At 40.5% G+C, this 27440-nt stretch overlaps 2 protein-coding genes across 3 annotated transcripts in view; both read left to right on the top strand.

Moving 5' to 3' along the window:
* Window positions 1-931: 931 nt before the first annotated feature.
* On the top strand, window positions 932-24106 carry ankrd10b (ankyrin repeat domain 10b). Of its 2 annotated transcripts, none has more exons than XM_054787180.1 (6): window positions 932-1290; window positions 3838-3990; window positions 5325-5416; window positions 15964-16229; window positions 17430-17537; window positions 22683-24106. In XM_054787180.1, the coding sequence occupies exons 1-6, from the start codon at window positions 1099-1101 to the stop codon at window positions 22865-22867; spliced, it is 996 nt and encodes a 331-aa protein (XP_054643155.1). In that variant the 5' UTR covers window positions 932-1098; the 3' UTR covers window positions 22868-24106. The 2 variants fall into 2 exon arrangements, with proteins under 2 accessions (XP_054643155.1, XP_054643156.1); XM_054787181.1 differs by lacking the exon at window positions 22683-24106 and adding an exon at window positions 21417-22676 and having other exon boundaries at window positions 933-1290.
* Window positions 24107-24846: 740 nt separating this feature from the next.
* The window catches only part of ube2al (ubiquitin conjugating enzyme E2 A, like), a 6339-nt gene continuing 3745 nt past the window's right edge, over window positions 24847-27440 (top strand). The window contains exons 1-4 of the mRNA XM_054787839.1: window positions 24847-25052; window positions 25653-25733; window positions 25816-25841; window positions 26089-26178. Of these exons, the coding sequence (XP_054643814.1) occupies window positions 25009-25052; window positions 25653-25733; window positions 25816-25841; window positions 26089-26178 (241 nt within the window). The 5' untranslated portion in view covers window positions 24847-25008. The remainder of the gene's footprint in view (window positions 25053-25652; window positions 25734-25815; window positions 25842-26088; window positions 26179-27440) is intronic.

The following is a 27440-nucleotide window of genomic DNA, read 5'->3' as shown; positions in this document are numbered from 1 at the left end:
TTTGATGTTGTTTGATTTAAAGTGTTTTTTAAACAAGTGACTGATTCCAAAAGTGTGTCTGTTGCACATAGATTAGGATTCCAATAGTTACGAGTGAAAACACTCAGTCTACAGTGGTCCAAAACGAGCTTATTGGTTGTGTGCTGCCATCTTGTGGCCTTACTACTGTACTGCACAGTACAATTCTATTTTTTATAATCGACTCTTGTTGCTGTTTCAGTTTAGAATACTGTACATAGTATTGCCACTTTTACCACCATCGCTAACAGATATGCCCTAACCCAATATTAATGTATTACTATTTGGTAGACACGAGTACAGCAGCAGCACCACTACTGTCAGTGTCAAACGAGGAGAATGCATGGAGATGAAGCTGAGAGTGGCGCTTTTCATCACAAATATGTGAGTATTAAAGCGGTAACCTATGTTAAATATTGCTTAACGTTCTTATCAATTACAGAAAAAAAGCGTTGCGATGATTGAGGTTTAAGGACTTTATCTAGTTCAGCAAATATGATAATTTGTTCATATTCACACTTATATTATAATAATTATAAACATGAATATTTCAAATCGTTTTTGGCAGCAACTTAAGCTGACAGATAACTAACATTTCAAAAGCAGGAAAAAAGTGGCCTAAATGACATACAATTTGAAAAATGTAACAAAACAAAGGATGTGGAGGGCCCTAATGACCAGCTTTGCCTTGGGCCCCCGAATGACTAAATACGTCCCTTGTCTGTTCCATCAAACAAGTGTGTCAGCGAGCAGCCTATTGAACAGTTTTGAAGCGTTTCACGTGGCCATAGGGTGACGCTGTTGTCCCAACTATAAAATAATCACCAGAAGAAGAAAGTTCAATCCGTTTATTTTGCGAACTCCAGTCCATATCTTCCTGGTTCAATTGGCGTCATTCCTGCTATAGAAAAGACGCCATACCGCAGTTTGCGTCTCACTCGGCAGGTCTCAAGTTTCACTTCGGCGGTGTGTATCGTGTTGTCAGGCAGAAAGACACACCAGCAAGCCGGGGCGGCGTGGGCCCTCTCCTTCTATACCGACTTCAATTATTTTGTTCGTTTAACCGTTTCTCCGCAAACTATGTCGAGCGAGTCTGGATTTTCAAGCGAAGAGGTGCTGAACAGCCGCTTCCCTCTCCACCGGGCGTGCAGGGATGGAGATGTCGGCGCCTTGTGCTCCTTCCTGCAAAGCACCGCCAAGCCGTCTGACCTCACCGTGGAGGACACCTTCTACGGCTGGACGCCCATACACTGGGCGGCTCATTTTGGAAAGGTAGTTAAATCCTTGCAGGCCCATTTTAATTTACATAATTTAGTTTGGTTTTTTTGGACGCGCCAAGCAGTCTCGGCCATTTCCTGACGTTAGCTTCCTTCACGATTAGCAAAATCCGCCATAACTGGAAGCAGACACTGGGATATTAACGGTAACGCCGTTTATTTGCATTTTAAAATAAACTGGAAATTTCAGTCTATGTTAGCTTGGCATGCATTGACGCGACACATAAATACAACAGCTCATGCTAGCTTAACGTAAATAACTCGTAAGCCTCTCTTCATCATCGTGGAAACTTGGGAGTCACGAGTCCCCTTTTTTTGAATCCTTTCAAATTAATGAATATCGTTCCAAAAGTAATAATTGTTTAACTCTCAAAAATGACAATCCACAAAATCTAAGAACACTACCACAGGCCAGCATATGCTGCCAGTAGAGGTTTAAAATAATAGAATGTGCGTATGAAGTTAGTTTTTTCGCAGTTACAATTTAAACTGTAAACTTGTAAATTTTCGCTCTGCCCAAATAAAATAACTGGCGTTCGTGGCTTTCACTCACGGCTGTTGGCGTTCACCTACTTGTCCGTGGCGCGCACACGCAAGCAGTCTCAGAGGTGATCAACAATGTTAATTCATTCTGCTGTTGCGATAGGCTATACATTCAATAATAGCTAACGTTAGTAGCTAACTTTGCCAAATCGCTATAATTAGCTGACAACAAACATAACTAATGGATGTGTTACATTGGGTGTAGCTAACTACTCAAAGCAAGAAGAGGGCGGGATATAATGCTTGCAGGACATTCAAATTCAATCTGAGGCCGTCAGAATTTTGGTGTGACCACCATTTTCCTCACACAGTTTCAACGCATCTCCTCTGCATAGAGTTGACCATTTGATTGGAATGTTGGTCCACTTCTCTTTTAATGGCTGTGCAGGGTTGCTGGATATTGGCAGTAACTGGAACACACTGCCCTATACGCTGATTCAGAGCATCATGCGGCAGTTTGTGCAGACATTCTTTGGTTTTGCAAAGCGATTGTTGCTGCAGCTGCCTGGGTGTCTGTTCTCGGATGATCTTGGAGGTGAAGATGCTTGATGTTGAGGTCCTGAGCTGGTGTGGTTATACAGTAAGTGGTGTGTGGTTGTGAGACCGATTGGATGTACTGCCAAATTTTCTGAAACGCCTTTGGAGACGGCTTATGGTAGAGAAATGAACATTCAATTCACAGGCAACAACTCCAGTGGACATTCCTTCCTGCAAGTCACCATGCCTGTTGCACGTTCCCTCAACGCTTGCAACATCTGTGGCTTTGTGCTGTGTGATAAAACTGCACATTTGGAGTGGCCTTTTATGGTGGCCAACCTAAGGCACACCTGTGAAATAATCATGCTTTCTAATCAGCATCTTGATATGCCACCCCTGTGAGGTAGATGGATTATCTCAGCAAAGGAGAAGTGCTCACTAGCACATTTGTGATCGGTATTTGGGAGAAATAGTCCTTTTGTGTATGGAGATCTTTGAGTTGATCTCATGGAAGATGGGAGCACAAATCTTTTTTCGTCCTGATTTCTAGTACATTACCTTGCATTGCTACGCACGGGGCTCCCTTGCTGCACTGTGTGTATGCTTGCGGCCCCGCCTCCCCCCCACAGAGACTGTATGACTGATAAGAGGTCTCACTCTGTTGTTCTATGAAGCATTTCGATGCCGAACCAATGCAGTGTGAACGCTCTTCCTGTCTGTTTGGAGACGAGAAAAAGAGACGTGCATGCACATGCCAATATATGGGGGTCGACAAAATCACTGAGTTCATTTTCATTTATCATGTGATTAATTTAGTATCGCGAGACAGTTTGTTTTTTTCTGAACGACAAATTTTGTGACATTTTAATCTTGTAAGATCTCGTGACACGAACTCTTGTGACATCCCTAATGTTTACCTGTAGTCCAAATTTACACCTTAAAGGTTTGCATTTGTTTATGTTAAAGGGGGCCTATTATACAAATTTTTGGGCCTCTGTATTGACTTCTGGACTCCTATAGAGCGGCTACACACAATAACCCGCACAGAAAGCAGCAGCCATTCCATGGTCTTCATCACATGCAATGCCCGGGCTACCGGCCTGAAATCATTCAATTTAGCAAGATATGGTCTCTCTGGGACTGGAGCAATGCAGGAGATCTTCCACGGCTGTGGAACCCTCCCCAACCCCAAGCACAGGTTGAAGATGTGCTGTAGAGGGTCTCCAGGCTTTCAGAAGTTGTAGTGATACTCCATCCGGACCTGCTTCTTTGCTGGGGCGCAGCCTCCTAAGCGCCGCACTTACTTGAGCTGCTGTTGTTGAGGGTTGTGTGCGGTGGGAGGGCGAGGAGAGGTGTCCCCTTCCATGCTGGTGACTTGTGTGGCATGGCCTGGTCAAACTTGTTAAAAAACTGGTTTAACTGGTTTGCCCTGCAATACGTACCAAACGCGAACAGAGCCTAGCATGCAGACTACAATACAGCGTCTCAACCATTTTTTTAAATCAACCTTTTGTCTTCCCAGCTGGAGTGCGTGATGCACCTGGTGCAGGTGGGCTGTGGTGTCAACACGGTGACCTCCAAGTTTGCACAGACGCCCACTCACATTTCGGCATTTGGAGGCCACCCAGAGTGCTTGTTATGGCTCCTTCAAGCTGGCGCAGACATTAATAGACAGGTACGTTGCCAGAGAGAGTGGAGGGTTGTCATGGCCTCAATTTGCCAAAAGTGTTGTCTCACACACTGCAGAGTGTAGTTTAGTTATACTGTAGAGGGTCGGATGACTTAAATACAAACAAAGTCCATATAATGATGTTGTAACACACTTTTTTCTTGGTTCTCCCCTCTTCTGTTGTATTTTCCACAAACAACCTCAGGCACCCAGATTATAGTCTATGCTCCACTACGCTACTTAGAGAAATTAGATTAGTAGGTCACAATGACGTAACACACTGTCGTCACCATGACTCACACACACAGTGCAGACCTTTTTTATTTATAATAAATGATCTTTCTGTGTACATGTGGGCTGTACACACCATCTTAAACTGGAGCATTTGTTTCTTTTGGTGTCTGTTGAATGATTGAACCGGACTGCCTTGCTTGGTATTTGAACATAAGTCATACAGGGTGTGTGTGTGTTTTTACCCCCCGCCCTCCTCCCAACTCTCTTGCAATTTTAATGACAATGTACGACTGGAAATGTAGAAATCAGAATGCAGAGGTATATTTTACAGTGTTTTCCTTGTGAGGAGCAAGGAAAATGTATTGCATAATAAACACAACCAAATCATGCTGGCTGAACACCAGAAACACATAAATCTGTGTTTTTACAGTCAACACTGTATTTTGTATGTGCCCTTATGTCTAAACTACCAATGACGACATTTGGCTGTTCCGCTAAGTGGAAAAACCAAAGAAGTAAATGTTTTTTTCTCACAGATGATTGACAATTCAAAATCGAGCGAGCACATTTCCTTTGATGAATTGGACGCTTTCATCAGTTTCAGTTGTGTCGGATGACTTTGCTATCTGTCCCTTTAAAGCTCAAAGGAACATACCCTATTGACCTCAATATAAGACAACCCCGTCTTTTCAACCTTAGCGACCACCCCTGAATTGGTGAATTGGTGCCACCTGTTAGTTTGCTTGTGTAAATCTGACCCCGATTACTCATTATTTTCTGGCTTTTTTTTTTTTTGGTGCTGTCTTATGTTCGTGTCAATACAGTAAATGGGAAACCGTCATCTTGCCCGGTGATTCCACATGTGTGCATTCTGAAGTCCGCAATGATGACTGTCAGTAGATAGATGTAGATTTCTGGTGCTAAATCTGCCAAATAGTTTGTGTTGTGTTTTAAGTCTGTAAAGTGAGTGCCTGTTTGAAGTGAACTTAGGAGGTTGTCATCAGGCAGCACTGATATTTTTCATTTGAAAGGGCAAGTGTCTGGGCTATATGTAGCGCGAACATGTGTTTCTATGTTTAACTCGCACTGGCCTGTTTATCTCCCAGGACTATGTGGGCGAGACGCCCATCCACAAGGCTGCACGTGCGGGCAGTCTGGAGTGCATCAACGCTCTCTTGGTTCAGGGAGCAAAAGCTGAGTAAGTCCTGCGGTCAATGTTGTGAGCTCATCATCTCTTTTCCTCCCTTCTCTCTCTCTCTCTCTCTCTCCCTCTCTCTCCCTCTCTCTCCCCCAACTGTGGACGTACAGTGCCTTTACAAGGGCTCGCCACCAAAATCAGAGCAGCGAAGACGTTTATGTAGAGACCGTGAAGATTTAAGCATTTTGATACAACAGATATACTACCTAATTAAACATGATCTGGGAGGAAATGAATCCACTCTGACAATTATACCCTGAATAATTGTGGGGCTATTTGAGCATAGTATGAGTATTAGAACAATCCTTCTAGGACTCCACCATGGTCTTCTGTTAGTTGGTCATTTATGCCACATAATGTATGAGCACATCCTGCATCTGTTAAGAAATGATGATGGTGCCGTTTCCAAGGCAAAATAGAAATATGCCCCCAGGGTCAAACTCTTCAACTGTAGTACAAGGTTTTGAGTAACATTTCACAATCGTAGAAGTGTAAAAAGAAGCTCACCACGGTAATATTGGGGAAAGAAAAACACTCCTTAAACAAGCTCTCGACTCTAATGAGAAATCAGGGCATAAAAAGTCGTGTAAGTGTAAGAATAAGTGAACTGCTCGTCATGTTAATCGACAAAACAAAGCTTTTTTTTAAAATTCATCATTATTGGAGGTGAGGAAGTATTTCTGCATTATAAATGGAAAAATAGTCCTACAGCCGCTTGCAAAATGACAATTTCAAGAAGTTGTACCAGAAGAGCTGCATTCAATACCACAAATTGAATCCGTTCATAAAACGAAGTTGGACGCGTTTAGCAAGGCCACCGACGAAAAGGCTACTATGCCAAAGCAACAAATTCTTGACTTTGGGAGGAAAGGCAACTTTTCAAAAGAGAACGAAAAGGCAAAGCCTCTCACTGAAAAGGTTGTCGAGTGTTTTGCTTCGAACAACCAGCCCATCTCTGTCTGATCGGGATCTTGGGTCCAAAATGGTGATCGGGACATCCCTATTGATCAGCGGCATCTCATGTAGCCAGTTGGAAGCTAGTGGCTAGTACGAGCGCTCGCAGTTAACTCCACCATCCGGACCTCGCGTGACTTGACATCGATGTCTCACAAGATTGGCTGGAGTGCCACGTGATACGCTGCGTGACGAACGCTTTTTCACGGTTTTTGTGCAATTTCAGAGGCATGTTCCAGAAATTTGCGGTCAGCTTCCAAATGGTACCCCCTTAAGAGAATTTGGTTGCTCCAACTTGATACTTGCATATCTTGACTGCCTTTGACGACAAGTGTTCCGTTCGGTGGCGTGCCCTTGAAAAGGTGTTTCATTTTGTTTCATCTTTGAAAAATTGTTGTTTATCATTGAAATGATTCTCATCAAGTTGCCGCTTGTGTGTGCGTGACACCACCAAAATATTTCCAACGGCTTTGTTTGCATTCAGCGGGCAGTTGACCCCGTATAGTCTGAGCGAGTCAGCTAACTATTAATACAAGTTGATAATTAACTGATATTAACAGGCGTTTCCTGCCTTTTGCTTGACCGCAACAGCCGAACACAAGGACAGCTTGATGAAAATGTTGATAAACTGTTCTTAACTTTGTAGGCCATGTTGCATGATCTGTTAAATCTAGAGTGTGTTTTTTTTTTTTAATTTAACGTTTGTTTTGGTTAATGTCTTACATGCAGTTTTGACTGGATGACCAAATGCACTTTGCGCTTCATTTCCAAAGCTTTTACTGCCAAAGCCACGCTTCATTGTATGGAACTGCATAAATACAACATGATGTCTGCAATATGAAATGCAACGTTATTTGTAGACTTTGTTGGTTTCATTGAAGGAGAAATTTGACTCGCTTTAAAGAATGAGTCGTCATATAAACATAAGAATGCTCAAATCTAGCATGAACTAACGCAGCGTGCCGGTTTCCCGGCACCCTCAGGATGTGACTTGTTTCAAGCTGTCCTATTTGTTGACAATTTACATTTTTCAGAAGCTGACTCTAAACTTAACTGTTTTGTTTCCTAAACTTGGACCGAGAATTGTCTTTTCAAATTATTAAAATGTTTTATTGTCCTGCATGCGTAGCCAAATAATGTCAACCTTGTTTTTGTTCATAATAAATTATTTGGGGCTTTTATCAAAATAATGAAGTTACTCATGTAGTCATTTAAGAAGATGTCAGTGAAAACAAACACACGGAGTGCTTTCATCTCAGCAGTAATGGATTAAAATATCACATCAGTATCGTAATTTGCGACTTATTTTGAAATGGCAAGTTTTGCCTTTTTAAGAAAAATGCTGGCTACAGTATCTATGAGCAGTGATTGTCGTGTTCCAGGATGGTCTTTCTAGGGCATCTTATTCGCAAAATATAAGCGTTAGCGCGCATTTTTCACTTTATTTCCTTTTAAAATGATTTGACATGCAGTTTCATACTTTTGCAGCCTGCTGTGCGGCTCGTAGTTTCACTGACATTTGGCATCTGGAGACCCAAGTCTACCAGGGAGCGTTCGGATGTACTGATTAACGTTTTGTTCATTTAATTTTGTTTCAATAAATGTCAGAGAAAAATATTTGCACTTGACTAACCAACATTTCCATTGGCGGTTAGCTTTGATTGATGCAACTCTTCTTATCATAACGTGTTTGCAGACATCTCTGCATCTGAAAGTAGTACTTATTTTATAATACAAAAAGAAACCTGTCAATCTTTATGCCTTGGTTCTGATAAGTTATTCCTTTTTATCAGAATATCAACCCAGTTAATGTGTGTATTGTTACTTTTTTTATCGCCCATCACAGCCCCTGGTTGGCTTGGCCTCCCCCAAACTGCTTACTCTAAATGCATTCACTCAATGCTCCCATTCTTGCAATGTGCATTTGGTTATGACCTGATGAGTAAATGTATACGTGATGAAAATGATGTTATTTTTTTCCCCTCGCCTGTAGATCACATATTTTGTCTTTAGTCTTTGTTGTTATTATGAAGTTGATTATTTTAAGTAATGGATAATGTAGTTGGGCACAAACTAAGGCAAGCAAGTTAGTCGGGAATAAGGCTCATGACAATTTAACATATAATAATAATAATAATAATAATAATAATAATAATACATCCAAATTTCACACTAATTTTCACCCTTAGTCTGTACTGCACGTATCAGGCAATAGTAAAAGTTCTTTGACAAACCCTAACATTACTTAAAAATGCACCAAAACACACCCAATGTTAGCATTGCAAAGAGTAATGACCTATTAAAACATTGTTTTAAAATACGTGTCCCTGTTTGCATGGATTAGGCACTTCTACGTGACATTTTCTTTATAACTTCTTGAACGGACCTTATTGTTGCACCTGCAACTGACATCCATCAATATGTGCCAATACCGCATGAATACTTCCATGGAACTCTTGGTCCGTGTGCCTACCACGCACTGTTTAGGCCTTTCTCTTGAACTCGCAAAGACAAGGTAAATAAATGAGCAGATGTTGAGAGCCACACAGATGTTGAGCGTAAGACACATCCGTTAACATCTTAGAACAATTCCGTGACACTAACATACACGTGGGAGGAAGCCAGAATGTCCGCAGAGCGTGCACACAAGCTCACTGAGAACGTGCAAACTCTACACGCCTTGCATTGGACCAGAACGACCCTGGACCCTGGAACGTTTTTGATATTTGTCATCTTGTGCTCCAGCCTCCACTTGGAGACCCTGATTCTGGACGACATAGATGAAATGGCCTTCAATTGTCTTGGGAATTTTTACTTCCACACTAATGTCCCTTTCTTGAGCTTCAACTTGAGATGCATTTCTCTTGAAGGGTTTGATTCTGGACAGCAAGAGTCAGCTGTCCTTCCAGTGTTTCCCCCTACCGTTATATTAAGGTGGCTAGCTAGCTCTGTGGCTAAGGTATCTCCTTCCACAGCGTTACTAATCCTTGCCTCCACGGTGGCAAATAAACTATAATGCTAGAGTAGCTAAGCATGCGACACAACAAGCAAGAGAGCAGGAGGAAACGGCTAAGCTAGCTTGAATTTAAAGTAGTGAAACCTAAAAATGAGTGCTTCGTACACGGTAACAGAAGTCTATCTGAAACCGCGAGAATAATACAAAAGCTACACAGAGAAGCTACCGTGCCAATTGTTTTGAAATTGTTGTGTTTACAACTTATCTGCCAAAGAATATATGGTGATAAGTATCGCTGCAATGCATAACGCATATGGATTTTAAGGCATATCGCCCATCCCAAGCGCCACCTCACGACAAGTAATTTAAGGATACCTTTTAATATTGAACAGGTCTATACATGGTCCTTTTTATTAAACAACCTCAATAGTAGGGGTATGACGATTTGTTTTAAGAACGATTTGATTCAGTAACTTTACATTGACTCGTAACTTTTTAGCCAAAAATTCAACCAGTGTGACTGTGAAATAAATACCTGGTTACTGAACAGTGCAGTTGAACTTCCCGGGATTCATGTTGTTTTTGGTAAGGGAATCAGGTATAAATGATTAATAATGCTGACATACTTGAGAATAAATTATCAATCAGTACAAAAAGTTAGTTAAAAATGCAATACAAAATCAGAGGTTGGTATAGCTTGCCATGATTAATTATTTACTTTACTTACTTTACTTACTATGCACTTTGCACCCACAGGACATTATGCAGCAAATGAATGTAGTATGGTTGGTATCTTCAATCAGGTGTTGAAAGTTTGTCACCTGTACGGGACGGTGGCAGCACGGGCTTTTTTTTGTGCCGATGATCCTCCTGATCAGAGCAGCCATTTGAAAGAACGGTGCAGCCACTAGCAAGTAATGTGGCCCCCTCGTACCTTTTGCCGCTGAGAGGGTCCGGATGGGTCCTACATGTTGATGACGCCTAACAGAGGCACTGAGCAGCATACCGTGGTGTGGTGGGTTTAGAATAGTACGTTAGCCGATACTTTGCATGTGAAGTGATGGTAGATGGCGTGCAGTAGTGTAAGGAAACGCGATAATGCAAAAGACGAATACATTACAAACACGAGTGTAAATGTGTGACAAATGAACAGCCAACAAAAATTACGGCTTCTCAGCCTTTCCTCCGTCCTTCCCGGCACAACCAAGTGCGTGCCATTTATTGCTTCCACGTACGTAAACACATGTTTTGACCTGGACACGCCGCGCTGGATGACATCGCTACGCGTCACTGCTACTCGACCGTAAACTACCAGGCGTGCAAAACATCCTTACTTTGCATGTTGTCCCCATAAATGTCACTTAAAAGGAGTTTCAAATAAAGACAGATGAGTTCAATACCGAATGAAGTGGATTAACTGTATTTCACACTCCCATGACCACCACGTACCCAGAAGACGATGACGTCACAGACAGACTGAATTTCTTTTTCATCTCTATCGAGTCTTTATCATTAAAAGTGCTTAAAAAAACACACATCCATATAAAGCCTGCCGCGGTTAAATCTAATTCTTCTAACGATGTTAGATCGATATATGCCGTCCAGAATGGAAACTTGCTAAAGACACATCGATGTAGTTGGATCGTCGGAATATAAATTGATGCGTCGGTGTGGTGAATGAATTGTTACACCCCTCTCAAATAAAATAGCCTTATCTTGTTTACATAAGAGCATGTCCTTTGTCTTTCTATTGCTTTCTACTATAAAGATTTGTGATGCACATGTGTGCACCTCGAATGTAACTTTAGAACGATCAGTCTGCTCCAAGCATGCATGTGTGCGCATGTTTTTGCCCGTCGACCCGCCACATCTGCCATCGCTAGGGGTAGCACTGTCTTACTTTCAGAGACCACATGAAAGGTTTACACCTCCATCAATTACGACTCCAAACTATGCTGAGGTCTCACTTCACCCGAACAGAATGGCTTGGCTAGTGGATGGCTCGTTGTCAGCCCATCTTGTCATAACAACTGAACCACCTGACATTAAAATATAAGCTTAAGTCATGTTTTTGAACTGTTGCTTGTTTATTCTTCATACGCTTGTCTGCAGCAACTTTTTATTATTTTTTTTTTACAGTCAAAAGAAACATAACCTTACTTTTTTCAGACAGGTTTGTGTTCAGCTCAAGACCAAAATTTGGACCAAATTGATGAAAAATACAAATGAGTTGCCATAATGTTGTCATACCAGTAACTCTAAAGAACAACACGATTCAATCTATTACATTTAACATGAATTTAAAAAGAAAAGGCATTTGCCTAGAAAAATGATTACGATCAGTGAATGAGCTGACAATATGCAACCCAATAAAAACTGACCAGGGACACTTCACTAAGTAGGAAAAGCTGCTTTTCAAAACAACAAAAATATAAACGCAACACTTGAGCTCCAGCCTAAGGCACACCTGTGCAATAATCATATCTAATCAGCATCTTGATATGCCATACATGTGGGGGAGATGGATTATCTCGGCAAAGGAGAAGTGCTCTCTAACACAGATTTGTCAACAATATTTGGGCAAAAACTGCCTCTTCCACCCAGTCATCCATTTTCTTCTGCTTATCTGGGTCTGAGTCGCGGGGGGCAGCAGACTCTGAAGGAAAACACAGACTTCCGCTACCCGGCCACCTTTTCTAGTTCCACCAGGAGGACACAGAGGCGTTCCCAGGCCAGCTGTGAGACGTAATCCCTCCAGCGTGTGCCTAGGTCTGCCCCGGGCCCTCCTCCCGACTGGGTATGCCCGGAACACCTCACCATGGAGACGTCCAAGAGGTATCCGGAGTAGATACACAAGCCACCTCTCTCGATGTGAAGGAGCAGCGCCTCCTCGCCCTATCTCTTAGGGTGAGTCCAGCCACCCTAGGGAGGAAACACATTTCGGAGGCTGTGTTGTCCGGGTCTATATGCTCCTGGTAGGGTCTCCCAAGGCAAACAGGTCTTAGGTGACAGGCCAAACAAAGATTGATTAAGAAAACCCTATGGAATAATCTAAATGGGGAAGCCGCACCTCGCCCAGACGTGGGGCACCAGGGCCTCACCCTGGAGCCAGTCCTGGGGGAGGGACTTCACCCGTGAGGTGAAGCCAGCCAGCCCCGAAAGGCCACACGAGGTCTCTTAAAACCACCACTTGCGAGGGCAAGCATGGGTCTGGTGCCTTGCGTGTTGGGAGGCGGTCGAGGGCGGGCACCTGGGTGACCTGGTCTTCAGCGGCCAAATCCAATAAAAATGAAGAAAGATGAGAACAGAAACAAGTGTTGTGTTTACATTTTTGTTGCGTGTTTATCCCCGATCTAAAAAATCTCTCTGTACATTCAAGTTAAAAAAGAAACCATCAAACATTGCATACAAATTAAATTAGCACCATTAGGCTCTAAAACTACAGTATAGATTTTTAAAACATTTTATTAATTAAAGAGCCAGATTTATACAGTAATGTTTGCTAATTTATTGTAAATCCATTCATTTGGAATAGTTATTAAAAATATAAAGCAAATGTAATTTCAGATTTTAAGTAGCAAAAACTCAAGTCCCATTTGTAAGTTTTTGGTAATATTAATGTGGCATATTAACCCCACGGACTTAATTAATACTGTTTCCCCTGAGTTGAATTTGTCATGAGCCTTGGGAAGGGTAGAAGCGGCCTGTTAGCCAGCTAGCAGGAGGCAGGACAGTGTTGGATGAGCGCAGACACTAATGTAAGAAACAGCTGAGCTGAGCACCATGTACTGACCTATTAACTGTCTAATGGTAACAATCATCCTGTTGCAATGGTTATTTATTCACTGTCATGTCACTGTGCCAAATATTTTAACGTCATGCCAAGAAATGTCTTTCATATTGTTCTGTCACAGTTTATTAACCTGATACAATCTCCTAGCCTTTGTTTCTTGACCTCTAATCTTTGTCACCTTTTCCTTCATGAAAGTGACAATAAGTTACCATAAGAAAAGAAAAAAAGAGAAAAGTTTACTCACCTGCTGAAACAGAACCGTACGTCTCAATTGTTTTGCAGCCATTGAGTTGGAAATGACTTGGTTTTTTCAAGTAATCCTAGAAAAGGGGGAGCATAGACACTGCTGAGTCTGCCCCGTTCCCTGGGATAGCCGCACTTGTGGCATTGAGTGTTCTCACTATCGCTTCCTATCTACACACTGGCAAACTGTTGAGGTATTTCTTGCGGTGATTGGTTTTAATGCTAGGTTTTTATGTCAATGAATCACTTGAACTTGAACTTTTTAGACCTGCATGCTTTGCTTATTATCCATGTATCTAGATTTTTATTTATTGAAAAAAATATATTTTAGCTTAAGATTTATTTTTTGTTAAATGTTATTTTGTCAACTAACCATAGGATCCCTTTATATGGACAGGTTTAATCACGTGAGTCCCATGTCAAAGCAGTAGCATGACAATAGGCTGCCTCTGGGAGGTTAGACCATTTAGTTAGAGAAGATTTATGTGCCTAGGACTGAAAAGCAAAGCATACCAGGCATTTAAAGAATTAACGCTTCCTTTAAAAAAAAAACAACAAAAAAACCCCTCAAATCAAAGTAATTCATTGATGCATACTGGAGATGTCCCGTCTCGCCAAAGGAATGCTTTTTCTTTTTTTAGTGTTTTTTACCTCATTTTAAAGTTTTTGTGAACACATGCACTGATTTAACTTTAAATTGAAATCAGTGAAAATTGAATTGATTTCAGTCTATACCATCTTTGTAAGCGCTACCATTGACAAACCTGCATATACAGATCATTTTTGTCTTACATCAACTTGTCTGGCAGAACACACCCTGTTTTTTTAACACTGAAAATATGAATCTGTGCGGGCGGTGTGTTTAAAGTCACTCGGCTGGAATTTAGTGCTGCAACAGAGAAGGCAGCCAGCGGTCACGCCATACGTCATAGGACACAATGATTGTGCCATAGAGATAGAGATAGTTCACCAATGTGGTGCTATAGGCCTTTATGGTTTGCTCACAAGCACAACCTCCTATAAAGATTTTTCAAAAAGGCTCTATTCCTTTGAGAGTGAGACAACATCTACCTGACCACAACACTGCTTTGAAATGCAAACTGTGCGATTTGACCAATATGTTGGAAGCGTTAATTTGAAATGGGGGCGGGTGATGTGCAACAAGTTGTGATTTTAATTTATCTACTTTTTGTTTTGTCAATTATAAAATCCTTCTTTTTAAAAGAAAAAGTTTCATGTACTACTTCCTGAAAGGTTTTATGTCACCAAAGAGAAGACAAAAAAATGAGAGCAACCAGTGTTGTTGTGCTGGAAGTCGTCACATTGTGGAAGTCGGTGCCACTTGGTCTCAGTAAAACAACAAATCTTCTGACCCAAAGATACTTTTGCATGACATCTGTGCAGTGGTGTGCTCAATAGCCGCTTGTAAGACAAGCAGCATCCTGGCTGGTTTCCAGAGCTTTCATTTACTTGACAAAAACTGAGCTGTTTGCGTGGAGAACAAATGGAGCTCCGCAAGGAACAAATGCGGTATTGTTCAGTAAATGGAGAGAATACCGCTCATTAATCTGGATTTGCCTCACTGTAAAAATATTTTGTCCATTAAGGGAGAAAGCGTCACTGCTACAACAACATAATGGAACATAGTCTTGGATAAGTTTATAATATTGATAGATGATGGCTTTTACTGCCAAGTGACATCGATTCCACAAAAGGTGCTGATCCAGTCTCCCACAACTGCTTGCTGGCTCATGATTGCACACAGAAAGTCTGCTGCAAAGAGGCGTGATTAACACAACAATGCACAAAGGCACACTTGTTTCCATTCTTCACTCTTCAAACAAGATGAAGACTTTATATCTTAAGAGTTCAAACATTGGAGAGAAGACTTGAACCTCACATCGTCCTACTGTGTCTCCTTCTTTGGTTTTCCTTGTTATAAGTCCTTAAATGGACAATCCCCAGAATGAAGATGAATCTTTCTTGGACTTCACTTGAGGGAATTCTGAAGTCCTGCTTTGGCCACATGCCGTTTTTAGCTACTAAAAAACACCTACACAGGTGTCTTCTTTTGTCCATGTAGCCCTTCTACCTAACAGACTGGCTTGAAACGCTTCAAATACTCCAGAATTTCTGTCACTTTCAGTTGGACTTTGAGATGTCCTTTCATGCTCCACTTTTTCAGTTTCACACCTTCTTGCATTCAGAGAACTTACTCTATGAATGCTTCTTCTCATGACATAGTCTGCTTTCTTGTATCTGATCCTGGCAGGTACACAATAAAAAAAATAAATAAATAAATTAAAAAAAAACTGCATAACTTGCGTTGTCTTAATCCCGTCTCTCTCCCAGCAGACTCTTTTTACTATTGAGAACCATTAATTCATTTGAAAAGATGATGCAAACGATCCAAAAGGGATCCGTCATCATCTGTCACGATGATGACAAAGGCAATTACGTTCATCGTTGTACGTGTCTTGTTTGTGAGTTTGCCTGATGAGTCGGTGTGTATGTGTGAGTGCGTGTCTTGTTTTTCTTTATTTGTGCTCAAGGAAACCTGCAGTAAGTCCGTCTGACACTCAACTTTCCCCATTGGTGCAGTGTGAGGAATGCCAGTGGGCTGACCGCTGCCGACCTGGCCCACGCCCAAGGATTCCGGGAGTGCGCTGAGCTTCTCTCCAATGCCCAGAACTTCCAACAAAACATGGCTCAGTTCCATAACGGGGCCTTTCTCAGTGGCATCACCCAGAACGGGGGCCACACTCACCCCACTATCCAGGGCCGCAGCTTCTTGAACGGCATACCCAACAGAAAGCGGTCATTCGATGAGCAGGAAGTCAACCCTGTGAAGAAGGCGAGACCTAACGGTGAGTTGTTTCGGCTGCAAAGTGACATGCGTTCTATATCCTCAGATCGGAATCAGATTGTGTATGGATGCAAATCATACACATCAAATCACATTTCTCACACTTAAATGTTTCAAATTACCAAACAAAGTTAAATATTAGTCAATGACAACACAACTGAACACAAAATGCAGTTTTTAAATGAAACTTTATATTATTAAGGGAGGAAAAAAAACCTGTGTGAAAAAATGATTGCCCCCTAAACCTAATAAGTGGTTGGGCCCCCCTTAGCCGCAACAAATGCAATCAAGCGTTTGTGATAACTTGCAATGAGTCTCTTCCAGCGCTGGGGAGGAATTTTGGCCCACTCATCTTTGCAGAATTGTTGTCATTCAGCCACATTGGAGGCTTTTCCAGCATGAAGGGCCTTTTTAAGGTCATACCACAGCATCTCAATAGGATTCAGGTCAGGACTTGGACTAGGCCACTCCAAAGCCATTCAGAGGTGGACTTGCTGGTGTGTTTTTGATCATTGTCCTGCAGCAGAACCCAAGTTCAATCACGTTTTCACACAGGGCCATGTAGGTTTAGATTTTTTTTTTCTCCCTTTTAAAAATAAAAGGTTTCATTTGAAAACTGCATTTTGTGTTCAATTGTGTTGTCATTGACTAATATTTAAATTTGTTTGATCTGAAACATTTAAGTGTAGCAAACATGCAAAAAATAAGAAATCACGAAGGGGGCAAACACTTTTTCACACCGCTGTATATGACTCATGTCAACGGACAAAGGATATGCTGGTCCTGATGTCATTGCAATACTGTGATCGTGCGTTTAAGTGGTTCCACACCTGACCGTCATAAGTGAATTTGTGGGAAGTAGGATTCCTTATTTTTATACATTAATCTTAAATATGCCCCTCAGTAATTAAACACATGATTAATTTAGTTTAACACAGGTATACAGTGTTACAGTACTTACAAACATGCGGTTTCACAACTCAAGGAAATTGCTTTAGAAATGCTCATCCCCACAACAATACGTTGGTACGGCTGCACAATCTAATGACATCCCAATGCAAGAGCTTTATCAAAAGTTAGTCTTTTAGGACGGTAATGCACAGTTATTAGTCATGGAGATATTCATTTTAACAATATGTGAGTTATTGTGGTTGTCGAACAGCACCGCATCGTACTTACAAGCGTTCCTAATGTCTTTTAGGTCTGGGCATGCCACTTGAGATGCAGAATGGAAACGGGCCACTGGGTGGTGCCGGAGATGCCCAGATGGAGAGCATGGCGGTTGAGTTGACGTCTACTGCAACCTCAGGTGGGCCGGGACCCTTTGCATTAGGGTTGAATGGGTTGGCACCAGCAGAGCACGGGCCAGGGCCCATGGATCAGTGTGACAGGTCGAGCCCCGCTACGAAAGAGCTGGAGGTCTTCACTGTGGCATCCATGCAGACGCCTTGTCGCTGCACCAACTCTTATGCTTATTTGTAGAGGGTGTGTGTGTGTGTGTGTGTGTGTGTGTGTGTGTGTTACCATTTGTCTTGTATATATTTTGGTAATCAAGCTATTTGTTGTATGCACAAAGGCAGAGTGCAGCAGTGGGCATCTATGTGTGGGCTTTTTCTACGTTTCCATGATTCCAATCATATGGCAAAAATGAATAAGTTGTCATAAATTATATTTAAGGCATTGATCTAATTATACTGCTAATTTTCTTAGCTTCTTTGTAAAAGAAAAAATTATTTTGCAAAATTTTATAGGACATTTTCATAGAAAATAGAATTATTTGTACGTCCCCATCTAGTTGGTTAAACGGCGCAAATTGTCATAAAAAAAAAATTGGTTAGTTTGAATTATTCCAATGTAGATGTGTATTGCTTCACTTGTCAATGCGTCTGTGTAGGCTCTCAGTCGTACAGGAGTTGTCCATCGAGGAAAAGGCTTCTTGAGACGTCATCTGTACTTCTGTGTAGAAGGTGTCGGACGTTTCGCTCCTCATCCGAAGAGCTTCGTCAGCAAACTAATAAGTGCTGGTAGCTTAGGCCTTAAATACAGTAAGAGTGGGCGGAATTGGTGTGCCAACACCCTCCTCCTATTGGTTTGTTACACTAAGCCTGGGCGGAGCAGTGGTATAATCCTATCCTGTTATTCACACCTACGATAAAAGGGAAGTGTCGCTCCCTGAATTGGGTATGAACGACTCTGATACTGGCTTGTTAGCATCTATTGTTCTGGCTCGGCCCTGCCTTCACCTCATTTGCAAGACTAAGAGCTGTGGGTTTTGGTCTCAGTAACCTGCTGAACACAGGGTCCAAATTAAACCTCAAACCACCATTCCGATTCAATGATGGGTTCTGTTGTTTGACAAAAATAGCTTCCTTTACTCCTCTTTCAAACCATCTGTTTTCTTTGGCCAAAATCTTAACCTCGCTGTCCTGAAAAGAGTGATTGGTAGCTTTCAGGTGTAGATGTACTGCTGATTGAGGACCACTAGCATTGTCCCTGCGATGTTGATAAAGCCTTTTTTGGAGCATTTGCTTAGTTTCCCCAATGTAGTGCTCTTTGCATTCCTCATCTTTACAGTGGATGGAATAGACCACATTGCTCTGTTTCTGGTTTGCAAATGAGGTGAAGGCAGGGCCGAGCCAGAACAATAGATGCTAACAAGCCAGTATCAGAGTCGTTCATACCCAATTCAGGGAGCGACACTTCCCTTTTATCGTAGGTGTGAATAACAGGATAGGATTATACCACTACTCCGCCCAGGCTTAGTGTAACAAACCAATAGGAGGAGGGTGTTGGCACACCAATTCCGCCCACTCTTACTGTATTTAAGGCCTAAGCTACCAGCACTTATTAGTTTGCTGACGAAGCTCTTCGGATGAGGAGCGAAACGTCCGACACCTTCTACACAGAAGTACAGATGACGTCTCAAGAAGCCTTTTCCTCGATTCACTTGTCAATATTCTTATAAACGCATCTTAGTAGCTTCTGTTTGTGTTGCTGACTAATGTGTAACATGTTGGGAAACATTTAAAGGGAGGCTTGACAGTGTTTAGAGATAATATCCATGTCATGTAATATACCTGAAAAATTAAAAAAAACTAAAGTTCCTTTGGAATTGTGCTGCCTTTGCTGAATAGAACATTCCTCAGGTAGTCTTCCTCTTAGGGCGGGGTCTAGACACCTTTTTTCCTTATTAAGGACCTTTTTAAGGTCCTCCGAAGGCCACACAAAATTTATGGAAAAAAAAATCTGTTAGTGTTTATTTGTATATATTATGCGCATAAGTGGTTTACATTTTTAGAGGGTTTCCTCTGAGGTTTGACCATACTGACCCAAACATAAGACGACCCCTCTTTTTCAAGACCCATTTTTTAAACAAAGGTTTTTGTTTAGATCATATTTTCGAAGTATACAGAAAGATGCCTCATTAATCAGCTGCTCGACAATTGTTTTGTGTGTCACCATTTCCTTCAAATTAGCACCATAAGCGTTTACAAAACTACTGCTGTATCGCTCCAGGTCACCGTGAGTGACGGGAAGAAAAGCTCTGACTCCCTTGCGGAGAAGTCGTTGAGCGCCAGTTACTGGATTGCGTGTACAGTAGTCCCCGCCACTTCACGTTTCAAATGTCGTGGCTTCACTCGCTCAGTTTTTGAAAAGTACATGAATAAATCATGCCGTTATGTGGTCGAATATGGCCCATTATCAATACAAAAAAAACATTTAAAAACATATTTAAGCAAATTTTACATATTTTTGCCTAAATTCAACATAAATGGCTATTTATAATAATTGAGCTAAAATGCCAAATAGAAGGCATTCAGATATGTAGTATTCTACACTGGTCACTAGGTGTCAGTAATGCTACTGTCATGTTTGGTGAGACACACAAGCACCAGACTTGCACAACAGGCTTTTATTTCAGGTTTGAATTATCTCACAACAGACACAATAATCCTTAACACGGGCTACTCAACTCTCATCCCCCAACATCACTTCCTGTCCGTCCCACCAAAACACATTTACAGCAACACACGAGCATGAGTCTTATTTATGTCTTAAGTAGCTCTGTTATGTCTGCTATGTTGGGTAATACAAATATAAAGGTGACTATAGGGGTCTTAATTCATGTCTAGAGGGCTCTAATGTTAAATGTTTGTCGTAAACAAATATACAAATATATTCCAATTAAAAAAAAATAAATAAATAAATTAAAAAAGGAATCTTACTTGGTTGAAATTCAGTTATCATGGTCAAGTCTGGAACCAATTAACCGCTATAAAGGAGGGATTACTGTAAACATCTCTAACCCCCCCCCCCCAGTATAAGTTGACGTCTTTTTCAGACTTTTTTTTTTTTTTTTTTTTTTTTCCCTCTCTACTTAATGTTATATTCTATTGGGGCCAATACGGTATTTTGCTTTTAGGAATGACATGTTGTGCCTGACCAGATGCACTTGCGGGCTACATGGGACCCACGTCCCACAGGTTGTCCACCCCCTGATCTAGATTTAGCTGTCCTTTTTATGACGACATGAAAGCACTGCCCGTAGTTGATGCAGTTAAATCATGAACCAATGCCAAAGCAAATCCCAAGGTGAATGTAGCGCATGAGCTATGAATATTTCACAATGCAGCGTTTACAAAGGAAGACCCGATGGTGTGAGAGGCTTTTGTTTTTGGTGCGTTTTTTAAATGTTTTACATTTATGTTCATTTGGACTCCCTGTGCTTATTTATTTAATTTTATTTTTTTTGAAGATGACATGTGAAGGCTTACTGTGCTAGTGTAAGCTACGTATTAGGAAGGCAATTTCTTTACTTTATCATTTACCGTAGTAGCGCTGCTCGAGAAGGTTTGCTTGGGTTTCTACATGTTTCGCCTTATTACTTGAGCGTAGTTGAACAGTAACCAATTGTGCTGACATTTGTATAGGGATTTGTTGTTCATACGTGTCAAAGTTACAGGTGTTTTGTTTTGACCTGTGTGTCATTGTTGGAGTGCTGACAAGATGATGTCAAATCATTAAACGATCAATTTTATGCATCTTATTGAGTTTTCCCTCTTGCTGTCTCCTTTCCAATTGCTGTAACGTGCATATTTCTACGACGGAGTGTTTTGAGAACAAAGTTGAAATTTCCAAGAATAAAGTCGTAAATTTACGAGAAAAATATCGTAACTTTATGTTACAGGCATTTCCTGAGACAGCTATGAAAAGGGGGGACTTCTGTGACTTGGCCTTCGGCATGTGGAGGGGGCAGGGTAAAAAAGGTGGAAGTGTGTGCGCCAGATGCGGGAGAAGGGCTAGACATGCTCATCTGTTTGTGCTCAACTGCTCTGTTTTGCTGCCATGTTATAAATAAAAGCTTGCCTGAAGCAAGAGGAAAGTTTCCTTCCTTCCTTCCGGAGGTTAGTCGCCGGACCAAGAGAAAATAAATCTTTTTTTTCGTAAATGTACGACTTTCTCATAAATGTATGACTCTTGATAATTCAAGTTTTTTTTTTCTTGTAAATTTACAATTTTATTCTCATAAATTTGTGAGTCTTCACAATGTTACGAGTTTTTTTCTTGTAAAGTTACTACTTTTATTCTCGTAATATTACAAGTTTTTTTCTCGGAAATGTTATACTTGATTCTCGTAAAGTTACGACTTGTCATAATATTCTGAGTTTTTTTTATTCTTTTTTTTAATTTCTTTTTTTATTCTCGAATTTATTCTTGTAAATGTACGACTTGATAATACAAGTTTTTTTCTCGGAAATTTGCCACTTTAGTCTCAATAAATTGACGAGACTTCATAATATTATGAGTTTTTTTCTAGTAAATTCACTACTTTTATTCTCGTAATATTACAAGTTTTTTTCTGGTAAATTTACGACTCTTTCATAATCAGTTTTTTGTACTAAATGTATTACTTTTATTCTCGGAATATTACAAGTTTTTTCTCATAAATTGACCAGAATAAAGTCGTAAATTTACGAGAAAAGTATTTTAATATTGCCGTCGTACGAGAATAAAATTCCGAGTTTTTTTCCTCATAAATGTGTGACTTTATTCTCCTAAGTTTACGACTCTTGAAAGTATTACCGTTTTTTTCCAGTAAAACCAGCGTCTTTTAGGCTTACGCGGTCAACACTTTGAACTCCTGGTGGAAAGTAGTTCACTGTGTCATGCGGTGCAGCAGCCAGGAGGACATGGCCTATTTACAAGGAGGGTTGGGGGGTCAGGACTTGTAGGGATTATGTAAAGTTCCGCAGCTTCTTTCACAATTTATTGATCCAGCTTGTGCAAAGTGTGGAAACCTCATTACAAAAGGACAAAGGACTCGCCCGAGCTATTTTTAATTTTTATTCCAGCGTCTTGGGTCACCTACGGAATTGGGTCTACAAATGATTTATACGCTCATGACTCTTTCTCCCTCTTCCCTCCCCTCCCTTCCCTGTGGGCTTTTCTTCAGTCGGTCAGTGTCAGCCACAGCTTGCTTTTGGGTGCGATCCCGTCGAAGAAAGGCAGCGTGACCCACGCACCTCCAACAAGGAGTCACCTGAGATGAGCCAAGTGGAGCACCAAAAGTGCGTGACAGCAGAGCAGCTGTACGATCACGCCCTCTTCAGCACCATGCTCCTCTACCATGGAGCCTAGTCAGACTCCGGTCAACTCACACAAGCCTTCATTTGCCTTAAAAACAGTGACTACTTTCATCTTGTAAAGGACAGGCCCATTGTGTATTTTGTTGTTTTTGCCTTGTAAATAGCAGTTGATGATCTCGGGTCCTAAATTGTGTTGTTAAAGTGATTGTTTATGTTCGAAAGTGAGCATTTTGAGCACTGCCGACGCTCAAAATGTTTCACTGTTTTTCGGCACAAAAGAGCACTGGCCACACCAAGTTTACGTGAAAACTTATGTTACAAGAATAAAATGGAGAAAGTATGTGCAAAAAGCACACTCAGAACATTACTGTAATGACTCCTTGTAAAAAAAATAAAATAAGTTTTTTCTCGACATATTTCCACTTTATACTTTTTACAGGAATTCACGATGTAATCTTTTCATTAAATTACAGGTTTTTTTTCGCAAGGTTGTGACTATTTTGACTTTCTCGTAATATAAATGTATTATAGGAAAACACATCACACGTTATTAGGACTTAATTTGTGTTGAATTATGACTAAAATTAAAACTAAATACTAGTCATACATTTTTTTTCTTGCAATGTTACATTTTAATTCCCACTTTTTTCTTATGCGACTCTTCTTGTCAGCTGTGTTTTTTTTTTCTTGCAGCATTCCAACTTCTGTATTAATCACGGCTGTCATAAAACGTCAATCTCAATTTTTATTTTTCTTGTAATATGACTCTTCTCAACTTTTGACTTGATTCCAACTTTTTTTTACTCAAATATTGTGACTTTATTCTTGATACATGCCAACATTTTCTCACAATATTACGATTTAAAACTAATGTTTTCTCTTTATTCTACGACGAAGTATTAGGGCCACATTGAAAAAAACCTCTTAACTTTGTTACAGGCATTGCCTGAGACAGCTATGAAAGGGGGGGGGGCTTTATGTGACCTGTGCTCAACTGCTCTGTTTTGCTGCCTAGTTATAAATAAAAGCTTGCCGGAAGCAAGAGGAAAGTTTCCTTCCTGAAGTGGTATGCTCTATTTCCCCTCTGACACGTGTGGCGCATAATATTACGACTTTATTGTTGTCAATTTACGACATTCTCATAATATTACAGCGTAATAATTTTTTTCTTGTAAATGTATGTCTTTATTCTCAAAATCGCAGATGTTTTTTTTCAATGTGGCACTCATATTTTGTTGTATTATTCTCATGAATTGCAATTTTATTTTTACATTTTTCTGGTAATACAACCATATTCTGGTTGAATTACAACTTTTTTTTGCAATATCATGGCAGAACATTTTTTCTTAGTTTAATAAAACTTTTTTTCTCCATTTGTGTAGTGTTTTTTTCATATTGACAACATATAATTAATGAGCTTTATTATTAGATATTACGTTAATGTGATTTGCCACCTATAGCATTTTATTGATAGTTTAGCATATATTGACCTACATTGGATTGATTTTAAAATCTTTTAAGGTAGAAAATGTACCAAAGTGGCGTTCGAATCTTGCAATTTTTGTGTATGTGGCCTTCGGTGGAAAAAGTTTGGTATATAGCCAACTAGGTTGAAGAGATTTTGCTTGGACTACTGTATACTGTATCTTTTTAGAGAACGAATGGGCCTGGCACAAGGGGCGGGCCGTTGCTCACGTGTTTGCAGCCGGCTGAGTCGGTGCTGTGAGGCTGGTCACCTGTCAGGAACAGGCCGACCTTCACCACCACTGTACCGCACAAACAGCACGTCATTACGGCCACGCCCCGTCACACGACACTACTTCATTTGGATGGGGGATCCCAAACAATTTACATTTAGTATAATAACCCACAGTTGTGTATTCTGGAGGTAGAAATTAAAAAAAAATAATAAATACAGGTGTAAACGTACATGCGGGTATATTTATCTAATCAAGCGCGACTGTTGTTGGTAGTGTACCATTTACAGTTCTAGCGCCAAAAACCCTCTGTTCTGTCACAAGTGGTATCGTCCATTTAAAGGCGATGGGGCTTGCCAAACGGGATTAACCAGAGAACGACAGCCAGGAACGACAACGTTATACCTGGGCCAACTAGGATGTTATTAGACAAACGCTAGTGACAAAAATAAGACATCGAATAACCGAATAATAAGTAAATCGTCAATCTTAGGCCATGTCCACACCGGCTAGAAGGAGACTCATGAGAGATTTTAAACGGTGAGTAGCTCGGCTAACATCAAGACAAGCTAGCAGGATAGCTCGTTGCTAGTTAGTGGCACCGGGCTGTTTCCACATTATTAATATAATAGGTACAAAAATTACATGATTAATGCAAAACAGTATGACATTTTAGATAAATGTCAGTCAAAGTAAGTTTTCTAAACAGCGCTAGTATTGAAACCTGTCAGTCGACTGCGTGTACCTAAGTTTCCGTAGCTAGCATTTATTAGCTATGTGCAGTACGCGACTGTTTGATTAGTCAGTGTTGAATGTAGCATTTTATCTCCGTATACCAATGCCTGTTTTGTTAAATGTCCTTAATTATTTGGTAAGTTAAAAAGTGAGCAATGGCGGAAACCATAGTGTGTCCCTTGCTGTCGTGGAACACTTTCAGTGGAATGTGGCTCGTTTTACAACTTACTTTTTCTTTCATTTACAAGCAAACGATCCTCTCGTAAACTCAATTTCTCTTAATTTTGTCTTTTCCATTAACCCCCAAATACACCCCCCGCATGATTAAACTGCTCCTAATTACTACAAAAGCCTGGAAATCTGTGTTAAAATGTCTCAATATTACACGTTGTTGTCACGATGTAGGCTACAAGAAGACCCCCCAGCTGGTGTCAGTGGAGCCCCATCTGAAAACAACATTATGGTCTGGAATGCAGTCATTTTCGGGTAAGCCATGAAGTGCAAAAGGCAATTTTAAATCTGAAATGTTGACATTGTCAATATTCTAACTCTCCTATTTATGCCTCAGCCCTGAAGGAACTCCGTTTGAAGATGGTAGGTGTTTTATTTTCATGATTTATCATTGTCTGTTGGTCTGGAGTCAGTCTGGGTTCCAGTTTCCGCCGTGTGGAGTTTGCATGTTCTCCTTGTGGATCCTAAAAACAGTCGTAAAATATGCTTATTAGGTTCATTGGAGACACTGAATTATCCATAAGTGTGGACATTTTGAATGGTTCTTTGACTATGTGTGCCCTGTTATTGTCTATTGATTAGTAATTATTGTTGTGTGTCTCGCTCACAGGTACTTTTAAACTCATTGTAGAGTTCACAGAAGAATACCCCAACAAGCCTCCCACAGTACGATTTGTGTCAAAGATGTTTCATCCCAATGGTAGGACTGTCGCTCTTGACTGGAGTGCTCAGACTGTATGTGTACAAAGGGCCACACCGAAAAAAAGAATAATGTCATTCAGTAAAGAGAATGAAGTAGAAATATTGCAAGAATGGATCGATACTGTTTTTACCTAATTTTAAGGGGAAAAAATGTTGATTGCATGGGAATCGAGTGGTAATATTACAAGGAAAGGTTGCGACTCTTAAGAAAAATACAGTGGAACCTTGATTAGCGTCATTAATTTGTTCCAGAAGGTCCGACTCTAACCGAAATTGATGCTAACCAAATCCATTTTCCCCATATAAAATAATGTAAATCCAATTAATCCGTTAGCAAAAGCCAGAAATGTTAACACAAAACACATTTTATAGTGTTACTATTATAGTTTTACATGCAGAAAACTATTCAAAATGCATATAAATACAAATACATGATGAATGAAAGGGATAAATGGAAAATTCAAGGTTACTTTTACTTCATCGAAGACGTGATTCATGATGTGACTGTTCCCAAAGACACGATGTGGCAGCGAGATCAACACGGACATCACCTTCCTGTTTTTAAATTCAATAGTGTTTCTCACCTCAGTAACCAAAATGGTCAGCATTTTGATAAGGAAGGCGGGAAACACTATTGAATTCAAGAAATGAACTCATGGCAAAACAAGGAGGTAGTGTCTGTGTTGATCTCGCTGCCGCATTGTGTAATTGGGTACAGTCATGTCTTCAGTGAAGGTAAAAATAACCTTAAATGTTCATTTATCATTTTCATTCGTCATTTATATGCATTTAGAATTGTTTTAATGCATGTAAAACTATAATTGTAACCCTATAAAAACATGTTTTGTGTTCACATTTTTGAGTCAACCACTAATGACTTTATGGACGAGTGACGTTGCTGACTTTCGGTTCCTGTTTCCATGTATTAGCTAGCTAATAGGAAGCTAACAAGGACGTTTTGTGATTTTAAAAAATACATTGAGATCACAGTTGGAGTCAGGCAGGCAGTGTATTGACAGCACGACAAGATGCGCAGCATATAATGGAAACTAACCAGAAAATTGCCGCAAACTGAGGCAAAGTTGTGACTTAAATTTTTGACGTTCACCGAAAAGCATGCTAACAGAGGTTCCACTGTTTAGTCATGTTATGAAAAAGTAATGATATTTAGATTTGATTTAGAGCTGTCATTTTGTACAAATAAAGTAGTAGTAGACACAAAGAGGTAATTGTATGATCATTTAGTGGTAATATATATTT

Source organism: Dunckerocampus dactyliophorus, chromosome 9 (genome assembly GCF_027744805.1).
Source record: "Dunckerocampus dactyliophorus isolate RoL2022-P2 chromosome 9, RoL_Ddac_1.1, whole genome shotgun sequence".
In the NCBI taxonomy this organism is placed as follows: Eukaryota; Metazoa; Chordata; class Actinopteri; order Syngnathiformes; family Syngnathidae; genus Dunckerocampus; species Dunckerocampus dactyliophorus.
This window is presented reverse-complemented; position numbering and strand designations above follow the sequence as displayed.

Coding starts and splice junctions, on each gene's coding strand:
- ankrd10b (XM_054787180.1), top strand. CDS start 1,099: ATGTCGAGCGAGTCTGGATTTTCAAGCGAAGAGGTGCTGAACAGCCGC. Junction 1,291..3,837: donor GGGCGGCTCATTTTGGAAAG/GTAGTTAAATCC, acceptor TTGTCTTCCCAG/CTGGAGTGCGTGATGCACCT. Junction 5,417..15,963: donor GTTCAGGGAGCAAAAGCTGA/GTAAGTCCTGCG, acceptor CCATTGGTGCAG/TGTGAGGAATGCCAGTGGGC.